The sequence below is a fragment of the Rhinoderma darwinii genome, chromosome 11 (genome assembly GCF_050947455.1).
Source record: "Rhinoderma darwinii isolate aRhiDar2 chromosome 11, aRhiDar2.hap1, whole genome shotgun sequence".
Classification (NCBI taxonomy): Eukaryota; Metazoa; Chordata; class Amphibia; order Anura; family Rhinodermatidae; genus Rhinoderma; species Rhinoderma darwinii.
The window spans coordinates 62,075,271-62,092,971 of NC_134697.1; the positions used below are offsets into that span (position 1 = coordinate 62,075,271).

The 17,701-nt window shown below is 37.6% G+C and overlaps 1 protein-coding gene across 1 annotated transcript in view; it reads right to left on the reverse strand.

The window, feature by feature from the left end:
* LOC142663207 (cGMP-dependent protein kinase 2-like) overlaps nt 1-17,701 on the reverse strand; it is a 158,733-nt gene that overhangs the window by 43,390 nt on the left and 97,642 nt on the right. The window contains exons 11-12 of the mRNA XM_075841671.1: nt 16,908-17,009; nt 8,310-8,460 (exon numbers count right to left, since the gene is read on the reverse strand). Of these exons, the coding sequence (XP_075697786.1) occupies nt 8,310-8,460; nt 16,908-17,009 (253 nt within the window). The remainder of the gene's footprint in view (nt 1-8,309; nt 8,461-16,907; nt 17,010-17,701) is intronic.

The window sequence follows — 17,701 nt, forward strand, 5'->3', positions numbered from 1 at the left end:
GTGAACCAATCATTTTAATTTGTTTTAAGCATTTATCTGGACAGGTAGCACGTGAGTGGCTTTACAGTCACTGCATGGTCACACAGCTTCATAATCCAGCTCTCTCAAGGAAGCTCTAACCATGCAGGCTCCTGGACCCCCCTTACTTAGGCCTCATGCACACGACCGTAAAAACTCCCGTTATTACGGGTCGTAATTACGACCCGTAATAACGAGCTCATAGACTTCTATTGGCGACGGGTGCCTTCCCGTTTTCTCACGGGAAGGTGCCCGTGCCGTTGAAAAAGATAGAACATGTCCTATTTCAGGCCGTAATAACGGCACGGACAGTCCATAGAAGTCTATGGAGCTCTCGTAATGACGGGTGGCTACATGTGTGCACCCGTCATTACGGCAGCGTTGCTAAGCGACGTCAGTAAATAGTCACTGTCCAGGGAGCTGAAAGAGTTAACTGATCGGCAGTAACTCTTTCAGCACCCTGGACAGTGACTACCGATCAGAATAAACCTGTAAAAAATAAAAATAAAAGACTTTCATACTTACCGACAACTTCCTGCTTCCTCCAGTCCGGTCTCACGCCCGTTGCCTTGGTGACGCGTCCCTCTCGACATCCGGCCCGACGTCCTGGATGACGTTTCAGACCGCTGCAGCCAATCACAGGTCAATCACAGGCTGCAGCGGTCACATGGACTGCCGCGTCATCCAGGGATGTCGGGCTGGATGTGAAGAGAGGGACGCGTCACCAAGACAACGGCCGGTAAGTATGAATTTCTTTAACTTTTATTACAGAAAAGGCTGTCCCTTCTCTCTATCCTGCACTGATAGAGAGAAGGGGCTGCCGATTAGTGCAGTGCTATTTTGCCGCCAAAAACGTGCCCGTAAATACGGGTGGAATACGGGTGACACCGGACCCATATTTACGGGCACGGGTTCGTAAATACTGGTGCAAAACGGGTGGAATACGTGTGACACCGGACCCGTATTTACGCCAGTATTTACGGGTGGGAAAAAATACGGTCGTGTGCATGAGGCCTTAGCCTGATATTGTCTTATCAATAACTCCAGAAGTTCTATGGGCTGCTCTCAATAGTCTGATATCATTTAATGGATGCTGTATGCACAATTAATATTGATTGTTTATGTACTATTTATCTGGATGCTGAATACACTATTTATCTGGATGCTGAGTACACTATTTATCTGGATGCTGAATACACTATTTATCTGGATGCTGAATACACTATTTATCTGGATGCTGTATGACACTATTTATCTGGATGCTGAATACACTATGTATCTGGATGCTAAATACACTATTTATCTGAATGCTGAATACACTATTTATCTGGATGCTGAATACACTATTTATCTGGATGCTGTATGACACTATCTGGATGATGAATACACTATGAATCTGGATGCTGAATACACTATTTATCTGGATGCTGAATACACTATTTATCTGGATGATGAATACACTATGTATCTGGATGCTGAATACACTATTTATCTGGATGCTGAATACACTATTTATCTGGATGCTCTATGACACTATATATCTGGATGCTGAATACACTATTTATCTGGATGCTGAATACACTATTTATCTGGATGCTCTATGACACTATTTATCCGGATGCTGAATACACTATTTATCTAGATGCTGAATACACTATTTATCTGGATGCTCTATGACACTATATATCTGGATGATGAATACACTATGTATCTGGATGCTGAATACACTATTTATCTGGATGCTGAATACACTATGTATCTGGATGCTGAATACACTATTTATCTGGATGCTGAATACACTATTTATCTGGATGCTGTATGACACTATTTATCTGGATGATGAATACACTATGTATCTGGATGCTGAATACACTATTTATCTGGATGCTGAATACACTATTTATCTGGATGCTCTATGACACTATATATCTGGATGCTGAATACACTATTTATCTGGATGCTGAATACACTATTTATCTGGATGCTCTATGACACTATTTATCCGGATGCTGAATACACTATTTATCTGGATGCTCTATGACACTATTTATCTGGATGCTAAATACACTATTTATCTGAATGCTGAATACACTATTTATCTGGATGCTGAATACACTATTTATCTGGATGCTGTATGACACTATCTGGATGATGAATACACTATGAATCTGGATGCTGAATACACTATTTATCTGGATGCTGAATACACTATTTATCTGGATGCTGAATACACTATGTATCTGGATGCTGAATACACTATTTATCTGGATGCTGAATACACTATTTATCTGGATGCTGTATGACACTATTTATCTGGATGATGAATACACTATGTATCTGGATGCTGAATACACTATTTATCTGGATGCTGAATACACTATTTATCTGGATGCTCTATGACACTATATATCTGGATGCTGAATACACTATTTATCTGGATGCTGAATACACTATTTATCTGGATGCTCTATGACACTATTTATCCGGATGCTGAATACACTATTTATCTAGATGCTGAATACACTATTTATCTGGATGCTCTATGACACTATATATCTGGATGATGAATACACTATGTATCTGGATGCTGAATACACTATTTATCTGGATGCTGAATACACTATGTATCTGGATGCTGAATACACTATTTATCTGGATGCTGAATACACTATTTATCTGGATGCTGTATGACACTATTTATCTGGATGATGAATACACTATGTATCTGGATGCTGAATACACTATTTATCTGGATGCTGAATACACTATTTATCTGGATGCTCTATGACACTATATATCTGGATGCTGAATACACTATTTATCTGGATGCTGAATACACTATTTATCTGGATGCTCTATGACACTATTTATGCGGATGCTGAATACACTATTTATCTGGATGCTCTATGACACTATTTATCTGGATGCTGTATGACACTATATATCTGGATGCTGTATGACACTATATATCTGGATGCTGTATGACACTATTTATCTGGATGATGGATACACTATGTATCTGGATGCTGAATACACTATTTATCTGGATGCTGAATACACTATTTATCTGGATGCTCTATGACACTATTTATCTGGATGCTGTATGACACTATTTATCTGGATGCTCTATGACACTATTTATCCGGATGCTGAATACACTATTTATCTGGATGCTCTATGACACTATTTATCTGGATGCTGTATGACACTATATATCTGGATGCTGTATGACACTATATATCTGGATGCTGTATGACACTATTTATCTGGATGATGGATACACTATGTATCTGGATGCTGAATACACTATTTATCTGGATGCTGAATACACTATTTATCTGGATGCTCTATGACACTATTTATCTGGATGCTGTATGACACTATTTATCTGGATGCTCTATGACACTATTTATCCGGATGCTGAATACACTATTTATCTGGATGCTCTATGACACTATTTATCTGGATGCTGTATGACACTATATATCTGGATGCTGTATGACACTATATATCTGGATGCTGTATGACACTATTTATCTGGATGATGGATACACTATGTATCTGGATGCTGAATACACTATTTATCTGGATGCTGAATACACTATTTATCTGGATGCTCTATGACACTATATATCTGGATGCTGTATGACTATATATCTGGATGCTCTATGACACTATTTATCTGGATGCTGTATGACACTATATATCTGGATGCTCTATGACACTATTTATCTGGATGCTCTATGACACTATTTATCTGGATGCTGTATGACACTATATATCTGGATGCTGTATGACACTATATATCTGGATGCTGTATGACACTATTTATCTGGATGATGAATACACTATGTATCTGGATGCTGAATACACTATTTATCTGGATGCTCTATGACACTATATATCTGGATGCTGAATACACTATTTATCTGGATGCTCTATGACACTATTTATCCGGATGCTGAATAGACTATTTATCCGGATGCTGAATACACTATTTATCTGGATGGTGAATACACTATTTATCTGGATGCTTTATGACACTATTTATCTGGATGCTGAATACACTATTTATCTGGATGCTGAATACACTATTTATCTGAATGCTCTATGACACTATTTATCTGGATGCTGTATGACACTATTTATCTGGATGCTCTATGACACTATTTATCTGGATGCTGTATGACACTATATATCTCGATGCTGTATGACACTATATATCTGGATGCTGTATGACACTATTTATCTGGATGATGGATACACTATGTATCTGGATGCTGAATACACTATTTATCTGGATGCTGAATACACTATTTATCTGGATGCTCTATGACACTATATATCTGGATGCTGTATGACACTATATATCTGGATGCTCTATGACACTATTTATCTGGATGCTGTATGACACTATATATCTGGATGCTCTATAACACTATTTATCTGGATGCTCTATGACACTATTTATCTGGATGCTGTATGACACTATATATCTGGATGCTGTATGACACTATATATCTGGATGCTGTATGACACTATTTATCTGGATGCTGAATACACTATTTATCTGGATGCTGAATACACTATTTATCTGGATGCTCTATGACACTATATATCTGGATGCTGAATACACTATTTATCTGGATGCTCTATGACACTATTTATCCGGATGCTGAATACACTATTTATCCGGATGCTGAATACACTATTTATCTGGATGCTGAATACACTATTTATCTGGATGCTTTATGACACTATTTATCTGGATGCTGAATACACTATTTATCTGGATGCTGAATACACTATTTATCTGGATGCTTTATGACACTATTTATCTGGATGCTGAATGCACTATTTATCTGGATGCTGAATACACTATTTATCTGGATGCTGAATACACTATTTATCTGGATGCTCTATGACACTATATATCTGGATGATGAATACACTATGTATCTGGATGCTGAATACACTATTTATCTGGATGCTGAATACACTATGTATCTGGATGCTGAATACACTATTTATCTGGATGCTGAATACACTATTTATCTGGATGCTGTATGACACTATTTATCTGGATGATGAATACACTATGTATCTGGATGCTGAATACACTATTTATCTGGATGCTGAATACACTATTTATCTGGATGCTCTATGACACTATATATCTGGATGCTGAATACACTATTTATCTGGATGCTGAATACACTATTTATCTGGATGCTCTATGACACTATTTATCCGGATGCTGAATACACTATTTATCTGGATGCTCTATGACACTATTTATCTGGATGCTGTATGACACTATATATCTGGATGCTGTATGACACTATATATCTGGATGCTGTATGACACTATTTATCTGGATGATGGATACACTATGTATCTGGATGCTGAATACACTATTTATCTGGATGCTGAATACACTATTTATCTGGATGCTCTATGACACTATTTATCTGGATGCTGTATGACACTATTTATCTGGATGCTCTATGACACTATTTATCCGGATGCTGAATACACTATTTATCTGGATGCTCTATGACACTATTTATCTGGATGCTGTATGACACTATATATCTGGATGCTGTATGACACTATATATCTGGATGCTGTATGACACTATTTATCTGGATGATGGATACACTATGTATCTGGATGCTGAATACACTATTTATCTGGATGCTGAATACACTATTTATCTGGATGCTCTATGACACTATTTATCTGGATGCTGTATGACACTATTTATCTGGATGCTCTATGATACTATTTATCCGGATGCTGAATACACTATTTATCTGGATGCTCTATGACACTATTTATCTGGATGCTGTATGACACTATATATCTGGATGCTGTATGACACTATATATCTGGATGCTGTATGACACTATTTATCTGGATGATGGATACACTATGTATCTGGATGCTGAATACACTATTTATCTGGATGCTGAATACAGTATTTATCTGGATGCTCTATGACACTATATATCTGGATGCTGTATGACACTATATATCTGGATGCTCTATGACACTATTTATCTGGATGCTGTATGACACTATATATCTGGATGCTCTATGACACTATTTATCTGGATGCTCTATGACACTATTTATCTGGATGCTGTATGACACTATATATCTGGATGCTGTATGACACTATATATCTGGATGCTGTATGACACTATTTATCTGGATGATGAATACACTATGTATCTGGATGCTGAATACACTATTTATCTGGATGCTGAATACACTATTTATCTGGATGCTCGATGACACTATATATCTGGATGCTGAATACACTATTTATCTGGATGCTCTATGACACTATTTATCCAGATGCTGAATAGACTATTTATCCGGATGCTGAATACACTATTTATATGGATGGTGAATACACTATTTATCTGGATGCTTTATGACACTATTTATCTGGATGCTGAATACACTATTTATCTGGATGCTGAATACACTATTTATCTGGATGCTCTATGACACTATTTATCTGGATGCTGTATGACACTATTTATCTGGATGCTCTATGACACTATTTATCCGGATGCTGAATACACTATTTATCTGGATGCTCTATGACACTATTTATCTGGATGCTGTATGACACTATATATCTCGATGCTGTATGACACTATATATCTGGATGCTGTATGACACTATTTATCTGGATGATGGATACACTATGTATCTGGATGCTGAATACACTATTTATCTGGATGCTGAATACACTATTTATCTGGATGCTCTATGACACTATATATCTGGATGCTGTATGACACTATATATCTGGATGCTCTATGACACTATTTATCTGGATGCTGTATGACACTATATATCTGGATGCTCTATGACACTATTTATCTGGATGCTCTATGACACTATTTATCTGGATGCTGTATGACACTATATATCTGGATGCTGTATGACACTATATATCTGGATGCTGTATGACACTATTTATCTGGATGATGAATACACTATGTATCTGGATGCTGAATACACTATTTATTTGGATGCTGAATACACTATTTATCTGGATGCTCTATGACACTATATATCTGGATGCTGAATACACTATTTATCTGGATGCTCTATGACACTATATATCTGGATGCTGAATACACTATTTATCCGGATGCTGAATACACTATTTATCTGGATGCTGAATACACTATTTATCTGGATGCTTTATGACACTATTTATCTGGATGCTGAATACACTATTTATCTGGATGCTGAATACACTATTTATCTGGATGCTTTATGACACTATTTATCTGGATGCTGAATACACTATTTATCTGGATGCTGAATACACTATTTATCTGGATGCTTTATGACACTATATATCTGGATGCTGAATACACTATTTATCTGGATGCTGAATACACTATTTATCTGGATGCTTTATGACACTATTTATCTGGATGCTGAATACACTATTTATCCGGATGCTGAATACACTATTTATCTGGATGCTGAATACACTATTTATCTGGATGCTTTATGACACTATTTATCTGGATGCTGAATACACTATTTATCTGGATGCTGAATACACTATTTATCTGGATGCTTTATGACACTATATATCTGGATGCTGAATACACTATTTATCTGGATGCTGAATACACTATTTATCTGGATGCTTTATGACACTATTTATCTGGATGCTGAATACACTATTTATCTGGATGCTGAATACACTATTTATCTGGATGCTTTATGACACTATATATCTGGATGCTTTGTAAAACAATTCACCAGGACAGTAAGAGTGCTGCATGGTACCATTGCTTTTCTTGGTCACTCAGCTTAAAGGGAAAAGTGCCTAGGCTCCTAACTGCACTGTGCTCTGGCCTCAAAGGTTTAGAGAAAAAGTTTTATGGATTTACAGCTATAATAAAACCATAACTCTCAACTGTAGAGTTTATAAAGGAAGTTAGCACAATAGCTAAATCTTATTTTTACTCCTGTGTTGCCTGCTTGCTGACAGAATTACACAAATGTTACCGTCTTTGGGATCAGGGTCTATCTCTTGCTTTTTGAGACAAAATTGCAATGGCGCCATCATCCAAAACAAGTAGAGACGGAATTAGCTGCCCCAACCCACCATCCACAAGAAAAGCGCTACCTGAAGTGAATATTTTTTATCTTGCCATATGCACCAGTCTGACCCTGACATTGTTTAATAATACAATAAAACAAAAGCCTTTACTGTAATAAATACATTGTCTACCAGCTAATATTACCAGCTCGACACGCCCGAATCCTCCGGTACCAAGAGTTGTTATAACATCCAAATATCGGAATGGAGAAGTGCTGGAGAACCTTGATACTAGCTCCCGTAGCTGGTTGACCTCGGAGTTATCTCGTGAAACTGAGTGGTGAAGGCTCTTTCGCCTGCAAGGAAAAGATGCATTCAATCTACAAATAATTTTCCTTCAAATAAGCAGATACATTATTCTCTAAGTTCAGATAATTTCCTGACTACTAACAACTGCCATAAAACTGTACATAGGGTGATTGATTAATATTGTAAATGTATACTGCAAGGGAGATTAAAAAGGACTGGAGAAACATTTTTATTTTTTTCGGAAAATCAGCAAGCTCTCGCTATTGAATTTTCGTTGCAGTTGTTTCCTATTGACTTCAGAGGGGATAAAAAGCGATTATGTTATAACATGCAACGCTACAAAGCAGTATTCCATTAAATCCCTTCAACATTAATCTAATGTGTTTGAGGACTTCGTTCTGGCTGCCGATACTGGTGGGTACCATGTATTATCTATCACCTGTCTTTTCTGGCAAGTTATCTTCGCATCCTTGATCACCATATTCTATTATGTTTCCAACTAACTGAAATATAAGATTTTGAATACATTTGCTGAATTCTCAATCAGTGTACTCAATGGTTTATACAGACAAACACCATGGTTAAGCCATATCCATCAAATAAGCCATAATGATTTGATATTTCTTAAGGTTTGAAACAATTTATGGTTTATTTTTACTGTGCTATAGTGTACCTAAATAATGTTGTTACATAAAGATTCATTATAAACGTAGATGATTTCCAGTGCTTAGAACTAGATCCAATTCTGGCCACCATGTGCTTGAATAAGATAATCGAAAGCATTAGTGAAGTCTATGCAAATACAAAATCTGAACGGATATGAGGCACGACGAATAGTAGTAGATAATCAGATTGATCATACGATAAGAATAGGTGTCAGTATGCCCTCTCTGTCCGGCAGAAGGAGTTTTTCTAGGTCATCAGGGAAGCCTGAAGCAAAATGTGTTTCCTATCTCTACATGTCAGTCATCCAATTCCACTAATTTTGAGATGTATCTGCCCGAGATAAATCAATTCACTAGCATGTTGGACACCTGCAGATCTGCATCATATCAGACATTATACATTAAGACTCCATGCTCCACTACATGTATTAGTCTCCAGCACACCAGTGAGAAGGCCGAAATGGAGCTTTAGGATCTGGACTAAAAGTGAATGACACAATTACCATTTCCTGACCTGAATCTCAAGTGACAGATCCCGTTCATTACCAATAGCTGGAGGGCTATAGATTGCTGTAGACTTTTTTTTTTTAAAGATTTATAATTTATACAAACCTTTGGGGAACTGTATAGAAAGTCCTCAAGCGTTAGAAGAGGTGACTTCTCTAAATGCACATTATTATGCCCACCTTGATGATTCTTAAGATTTGTGGGTCCCTGGAGAATTACGACTTGAAGCTCTCCTCTGTACTGAATGAAACACTAAACACCATTCCCCAGTGTAAAACATCTAGGATGCAATTTCCAACACAAAATGTGCTAGATGTGAAATGAAGCACAACACATGAGAGGAATATAAATGTCTTCATATTATAGCTCCTAGGGGGTCCTTCCAGGAACACTTCATGTCACAGTATATATTGAGTTATTAACAGAGATTCTGGAGTACAGAGCAGATGCTACTGGCAGTATAATTCCCAACAGAGGTCTGTGATGATCATATTAAACCCCTCTTGCACACAACCAAAATGTACAGAAAATGGTATGGATTATTTTATTTATATTTACAAAGCTACAGGGAACTTCATATTTTATGTATCAATTAACATTTAGCAACTCAAGAACAAATACGCCAATACGCAATTGAACCCTTTAGTGACCAGCCTATTATAAACCTTAATGAAGGAGCATTCCAACAGCCATAATGTTTCTTACTTTTCCGTAGACATAGCCGTGCCAGGGCATGTTTTTTGCCGCACAAGTTCTATTTTTCCAATGGCACCATTTTGAGGCAGATATAACTTTGATTACCTTTTTTTTTTTGGGGGGTGGGTAAAGAATACCAATTCTGTCACTCTTTTGGTGTCTAAAAATTAGGCCATTTACCATGTGGTATAAATAACATTACAATGATACCAAATGTCTTCTTGTGTGTGTATTATTACTTTGCACAATAAAAACACTATTTAAAAAAAAAAAAGGATTTGTCTTTGGTCACCATTTTCTAAGAGCCACAACATATGTATTTTTCCACCAATGTAGCTGTATGAAGGCTTATTGCTTGGGAAATGGCTTGTAGTTTTTATTGATAGCATTTTTCTATACAAACAATGTTTTTTTTGTGTTTTTTAGACAGCAGGATGAACAGAAAACAGCAATTCTGGCATTGTTTTTTTTATAGCTTTCACTGTGTGGGTGAAATAACATGATATTTTTATAGTTCGGATCCTTACGGATGTTGCGATACAAATTATGTGCATCTTTTTTAATCTGTTTAGTTTCTTTCATAAAGTATTTTGTGAGGGGGGAAATTGGGTTATTCATTTCTTTTACTTGGGATTTATTTTTTTATTATAGTTTATTGTTTTTTTTTACTTGTTTTTTTAAGTTCCACTATGAAATTTCACTATGCAATCGTTTGATCGCTATTAAAATACACTGATATTTAATTCCTGCTGTTTATTATGCCTGTCAGTGTAGAGCTGACAGGCATTATTTTAGGCTTACACTGTTGGCAGACTAAGGGGGCTTTATTAGGCCCACAACTACCATGGAAACCATTGGCAAACTGAGAATCTCGTTGCGTGTGTGCTGATGGGGGGACGGAGGGAGCTCCTCCCTCTGAAACCACTTAGGTGCCGCGGTCGCTATTGACTGCAGCATCTAAGTGGTTTCTGAGGGAGAGGGCTCCCTCGGTCACCCCATTGGCACCCCCACGACAGGGATCACAATTTGCCGATGGCTATGTGAAAAGGCAGCGCTGTAGCATAAATATCCTTAATGACCGCCATAAGAAGGCGTTTTGGCTGTTTTGGCGGCTAAAGAAAACTGAAACAAGAAACGATTGACATGCAGTCAGCATTAATATGATTTCATACGGATGACAAGACTGTAATTGGAAATAAAAAGTTCTAACGGCTTCCGAGAAGGTGTGAATGGACAGTGATAAGGAACGGTTTCTATTAATTGGTTCTTGGTATGAGAGTTTATTTGGCTGTGGAAACATAGATTGGTTCTTGAGATGTAATTCAGGTATCGGAGGTTTGAGCTCTCTGTGGGAGTTATGAAACAATTTTCCATACAAGAATATTTCATCATTGACGTAACGCTCCACAATTTTATCTGTCTTTATATAAAGATGAGGCAATATTAATAGAACGCATCATATGATTGGAAGGCAACTGTATAATGTGGAACTATAACTATGAGGTGATACTATATAGTCTTTTAATGGTAAAGCATCATGTCATTACAGGCTGCCATCAGTCGTTTCTGGCCTTATAAAGACAAATGAATAGAGGCCTTTGGGTCCCTTCCCCTTATCCTCCATTTTGAACCCCGTTGTTTATGTTTTGTGGACACCAGGGGAATCACATAACATTTTCTGGCATAAAGATTGTGTTATCCCCTTTCCCAAACAAATTGGCCCATGGATTTGTCACATCCATACCTAATATTTAGCGGGTCCCTGTAGAATATGGAAACAGTAGACTAAATGGGGCTTGAATAGTTTTATACACTCTAAATAAATGGGCGAGGTTTTGCACATTAACAATAGAGCCGTCGTGCAGGTCCTAGGCCACTGTCAACACTATCACCTGTACTGTCCTGATGGCATCCTTAATCTCAATGCATGTTATTGATATATTGATATTGTTATTGGTATTGTATATATTGATCTGCAATCATGAAATTACAATGTTGTAATCATTGGTCTCTCTTTTTTTTTTAACTGATCCTGGAAACCTCTTAGCACTGTAAACTCTGCGGTTTAATCTCTTTCGTTTATTTCCTTCTACATAAATTAAGTACATGGAAATGTTTCAGCTCTAATTGATCTAATGTTTAAATGTACAATATGTAAATGAGAAATTAACGAATTTGAGCAATAATGCCAAAATTGAGAACAGTACCACTGCCCAAATTTATGTCACTTTATTACAAATTGTAGTATATTAAAGGACTATTACCAATTTAGACATTTATGATTTATACACAGGATATGGCATAAATGTCTGATAGATGCGGGTCCCAGCTCGGCTCGGCTTTCTCCATTCTGTTCAATAGGCATTACAAAAACAAGCGATGTTAGGCTATATAATGAACGGGGGTCACCTGCCCCCAGTTTAGCCTGATTACGGAGGGGGGACTAGTGGGGAGAGGGCTGTGCATGCGCGCGGCTTTCTCCATTCTATTCAATGGGACTTACAAAAACAGCCGAACAAGCACTCTTAGGCTGTTTCCATAACTCCCATACAACAGAAGACAGAGAGCGGCCCCCTCTGTACTAGTCCTCTCCCGGAATCTGCGGCCAGTAGAATAAATGTCTGGTAGATGCGGGTCCCAGCTCTGGGGCTCGCACCTATATTAAGAATGGAGGTCATCTGCCCCCCATTTAGCCTGATTACAGGGGGGGGGGACTAGTGGAGAGAGGGCCACACATGCACGTGGCTTTCACCATTCTGTTCAATGGGAGTTACGAAAAAAGCAGAGCAAGCACTCTTAGACTGTGTCCGTAGCTCCCATACAACAGAAGGGAGGGAGCGCGGCCCCCTCTCCACTAGTCCTCTCCCAGAATCTGTGGCCAGCTGCCGCTGCACCAGGCTGGACATGGGATCATGCAGTAAATTGTCTTTTTAACTTTATATACTAGTCTTAAAATAATTTCTTGTAAACTAGCATTAAGTTGAATCCTCTAATTATTATGATGCAAGGTTTTTTTTTATTTTTCTCGAATGAGCTTGCTCTTCAGTAATATCGCTGATGAGATCCAATGGAAAGCCCAGTGTCGGTTAATAGACAATTCACTCATGTGCTAATTTAGTACAATCTACTTCCTCTGAAAAGAGCCCTTATTAATGCATTCAAGATAGAAAGAGATAGAGGTTGTTGCCATGTAACTGGACGCAGGGTGTTGAGCAATGAATTTTTAATGTTGTTCATAAAGACACATTAAATTGCACTAAACATTTATAGCCAGGAATGAAAATGAAAACCTGCTGGCAGCTGTTGAAACCGGCTTTTACCTCCATTTCAAATATGTATCGTTGAAAATAATCATCTACATGGCAGAGAATGGGATGTGGCTGAAAGTTCATTACCCACTTATGTCCAGAAACGTTGAACTAGGTGTGTTACACACACACACACACACACACACACACACACACACGCAAGCACACACGCGCACACGCGCGAGCGCGCGCACACACACGCCTTGTACATCAATTTGGAATCAGATATCTTTGGCCGTGCGAGTGCAATCCAATATAGATGTGTGATCAATGACTTGACCTAGCTTTTCACGTATGTCTGTCAGAAGATTGAAGTTCAGCCAAAAGTGAATAATTCAACATGTTAATGACCTTAAACCTTACCAGAAAAAACACAGTAAATGAAGAAATGGGGGGTTCTTAAATGGCCAAGTCAAACCTCAGATCTAATTCCCATCATGATGCTGGAGGAGAATTTGAAATGGGATATACATGCAAAAAACCCCTCAAACATCACAAATGGAAAAGGGAAACATTTTAGATGTCAGAGACTGGTAGATAATAGTATGAAATACCTGCTGTAGGGTATGTCTGCTAAGGGTGTCAATACTGGGTATTTGAGCCACTTGTTACTTACATTTTCTAGAGAAGGAAATAGTATATCTGATTTTTGGGGTTTAATTACATCATATCTTTTCGTATATAGTAAATATCAAATATTGATATGTCCACATAAGTAAATTTTTTATTTTTTTTAAACCCTTTACATGGGGTGTTCTCAGCATACATCTGGGGAAGACTGATTAATATCGTTCCAAAAATGAGTTTTGCACTATGTAAAATTGGTCATTAATTTTGAGTGATGTTTTATGATAAATGTCTATCTTGGTCAAGCCTGTTATAAAACACACACAAGCTCTACAATAAGTCTGACCTGGGGTACATTTTCCCGGGCCACAATTTAATCCTAGCTTTTAATTACGTACCCTAGCCTATTAACAAGGGTTTGTTAACACAAATTCCTCCATGATTCATGGCAGAAATTAGAGGCATTTCTGCCGCAGATGTGCTGCGAGTGTGCAGTAGATCTGCACGAGAATTAGCCCCGTTGTCTTTTGATGGGTCTAATCCTCGGATTTTCTGCAACATGTGAATAGGGTTGTGGAAATACCATTAACACACATGGGATGCGAATTGTTGGATTTGATGTTTATTTCAGTGCGGAGTCCGCATTGAAATCATTGTCAAATTGACCCGTGTAAATGGGGCCTGTTTTATATCCTATCTTTTATTATGGTTATATTTATGATTGTACTATAGTAAGAAGAAAAGACTTGGTGACAGCATCCACCGAGGAAAAAAAACACGTAAGTGTTTATTAACACATCCCAAAGTACAGCTACATTTTGACCCACCAGGAGTCTTTGTCAAGCCTATGCTGGACAAAGACTCCTGGTGGGTCGAAACCTAACTGTACTTTGGGATGTGTTAATAAACACTTACGTTTTTTTGCCTCAGTGGATGCTGTCACCAAGTCTTTTTATTATATGGGAAGGTCTGAAAATGAATTTTTAGGCAAAGAATTTTGCATCCAGCTCTTTTTGTTGGGAAGTTCCTTTCAGTAAATGCTGTGGAATTTTTGCACTATTTTTACTATAGTAAGAGTCATCTAAACCACTGGGATTTCTATTACATTGTACCTCCGTTTGAAAACGTGTGAATCAACATGAAAAGGCAGATTGGAATAAAGCCTCACCTTTTCTTTTAATCTTTTGTTGCATTTACAGTTGAAAATATTGTACGGTGTGGCCGAAGCCCACCTTTAAAAATTACTATTTACCGGTAGTATGTGATTTTCTGCCAGGTCGCTACTCCTAAATACTAATGATGACGGACACTACTGTGGAACTGGTGCTGATAAACTGTATTGCCGTCTGCACTGTCATTGTATATATATTTTGTTGCTGCACTGTATTGCACTCTACATGTGTTATGGCTGTCCGATGTTGTGTGCTGCGACTGCCACTAGATGGCCTTGTTGCATTCGCCATATGATCATGTAGTCTTTCCGCACTGCAATTGAGAGGGTGAGATCCATATCTGTATACCCCAAGAGAGAGATTAATACTGATCGTAGGCGGATGAATCTCCCCCACACCATGAGCATAAGATGAACCGAAGAGGTCTAGGAGTATACCCTTACAACAGGGAAGAGATTGTTAGACTGCCACTGTGCCCGTTCTGTGTACATGATAGAGACTGTATATAGTTGTCGCTGTAACTGGCAAACATGTGTGCCCCTGTGAGTGAAAGTGCTATGCTTATGTATATGGACTGTATGGATTGTAACCACCAAGATATGCATCTGAGCAGGTATAGTTATGTTTCAACTTTGAGTGCCGTGCGGACTGTTTGCTGCTGCAACATCCTTCTGCAGGGCAATGCCCTAGGCCTACCACCCCTGGTTTGGTCCCTTTACAATGTATGTATCAAGTAGTAAAATGTGTTTTTTATTTCTGCAAACAAATCTTATTTATTGTATACTGAAAACTTATGCAATTGTGTAATATAGTTTATTTATGAATTCCTTGCCCTTTGCAAGATCTCTGCTTGACGTCATTAAATGTGAACCTTTATTGCTTATTTCCAGAGACATAAAATGAGTCCTGGTCATGTGATAATCACACAGATGCACAGCTCGCTGCAAGACACGGCTCTGATAACTGTACTGTAACGAAACATACACCTTAATGACCATCACATGACCAGAACAGATCTCTTCTAGAAAGTAAACTTCTACAAGCAGAGATCTTGAAAACTTTGGTAATTGATAGTGAAAGTAGATTTAAAAAAAAAATGGTATATCTTTTTAATATCTAATAAATAGCTTATTTGCAGAGACTGGAATACCCCTTTGATAAGTGACAGCAGAGGTAGAAATCAAATACCCTGTATCTGCTCTCCTTGATGCTGTCATACAGGTACTGTTTATGGTAGAGAGAAGAAGGGGACTGCAAATATAGGCTTCAGTAAACACATAAAAAAATAATAATAATAATTAAATAAAATGATGCTTCAAATATTTAAATGTCTTATATAGGCTCAATCTACTTCTCCCACCTACGTATATAATATTTTCTTTTCATGCATTGATTTTATGAGGAGTCTGTATTTTCTGTCTAACATAATTACACAGCTTGGGTGAAAGTATGTATGATAGTGACAGGATACTGACAATATATTGACTATCTGTCTTAAAAGATGTAAAAGTAAAAAACAAAGACACTCTATTAAAAATCTGTAACAAGTGTGAAAATCTTTTAAACTAATATACCATACCTGGCGTTCCTCCTGTCATGGTCACTGATTGCAAGTTGGCACACGTATTCCCGCAGGTAAGTCTGTAACTCCTGGTAAGTTCCAACCATTTGATTGAAAGTGCTGGTTGTAAAAGGGAATATACATGAAATAAGGTACAAATAATGTTAGACTTAAAGGCTACATAATGTTAACAGAGCTCAGTATTAAAGGTGATCAGGGCTAGATTACAATTTATGGAGGCCACCGGGCAAAAAATTTAGTGGGGTACCCCATCCCACTTCTGGAAATTACCTGACTCCTTATAGCAGCCAAATAGAGAAGAGGTTGCCATGCTTGCTCGGGGCACTTTCCACTAAAATTTATAGGGGTTATGAAGATAGCCGAGACAGCAACTCTCTTAGACTGGGGTATAGATAGATCGATAAATAGACAGACAAACTCAGTTTACACATAGCAATATTTTAACCAGCGAGAAGTGATCCGTGGTTTAAAAAATAATTATTAGTATCTGATGGATCATTATACATGCATACAGTATGGTGCAAAAGTTTTAGGCATTTGTGAAAAAATGCTGCAAGGTAAGAATGCTTTCAAAAATAGAAGTGTTAATAGATTTTTAATAATTAACAAAATACAAAGTGAATGAACAAAAGAGAAATCTAAATCAAATCAATATTTGGTGTGACCACCCTTTGCCTTTAAATCAGCATCAATTCTTCTAGGTAAACTTGCACAAAGTGATGAATTTTGAAGGATTATAGTCAGGTGTATGATTAACCAATTATACCAAATAGGTAATAATGATCATCATT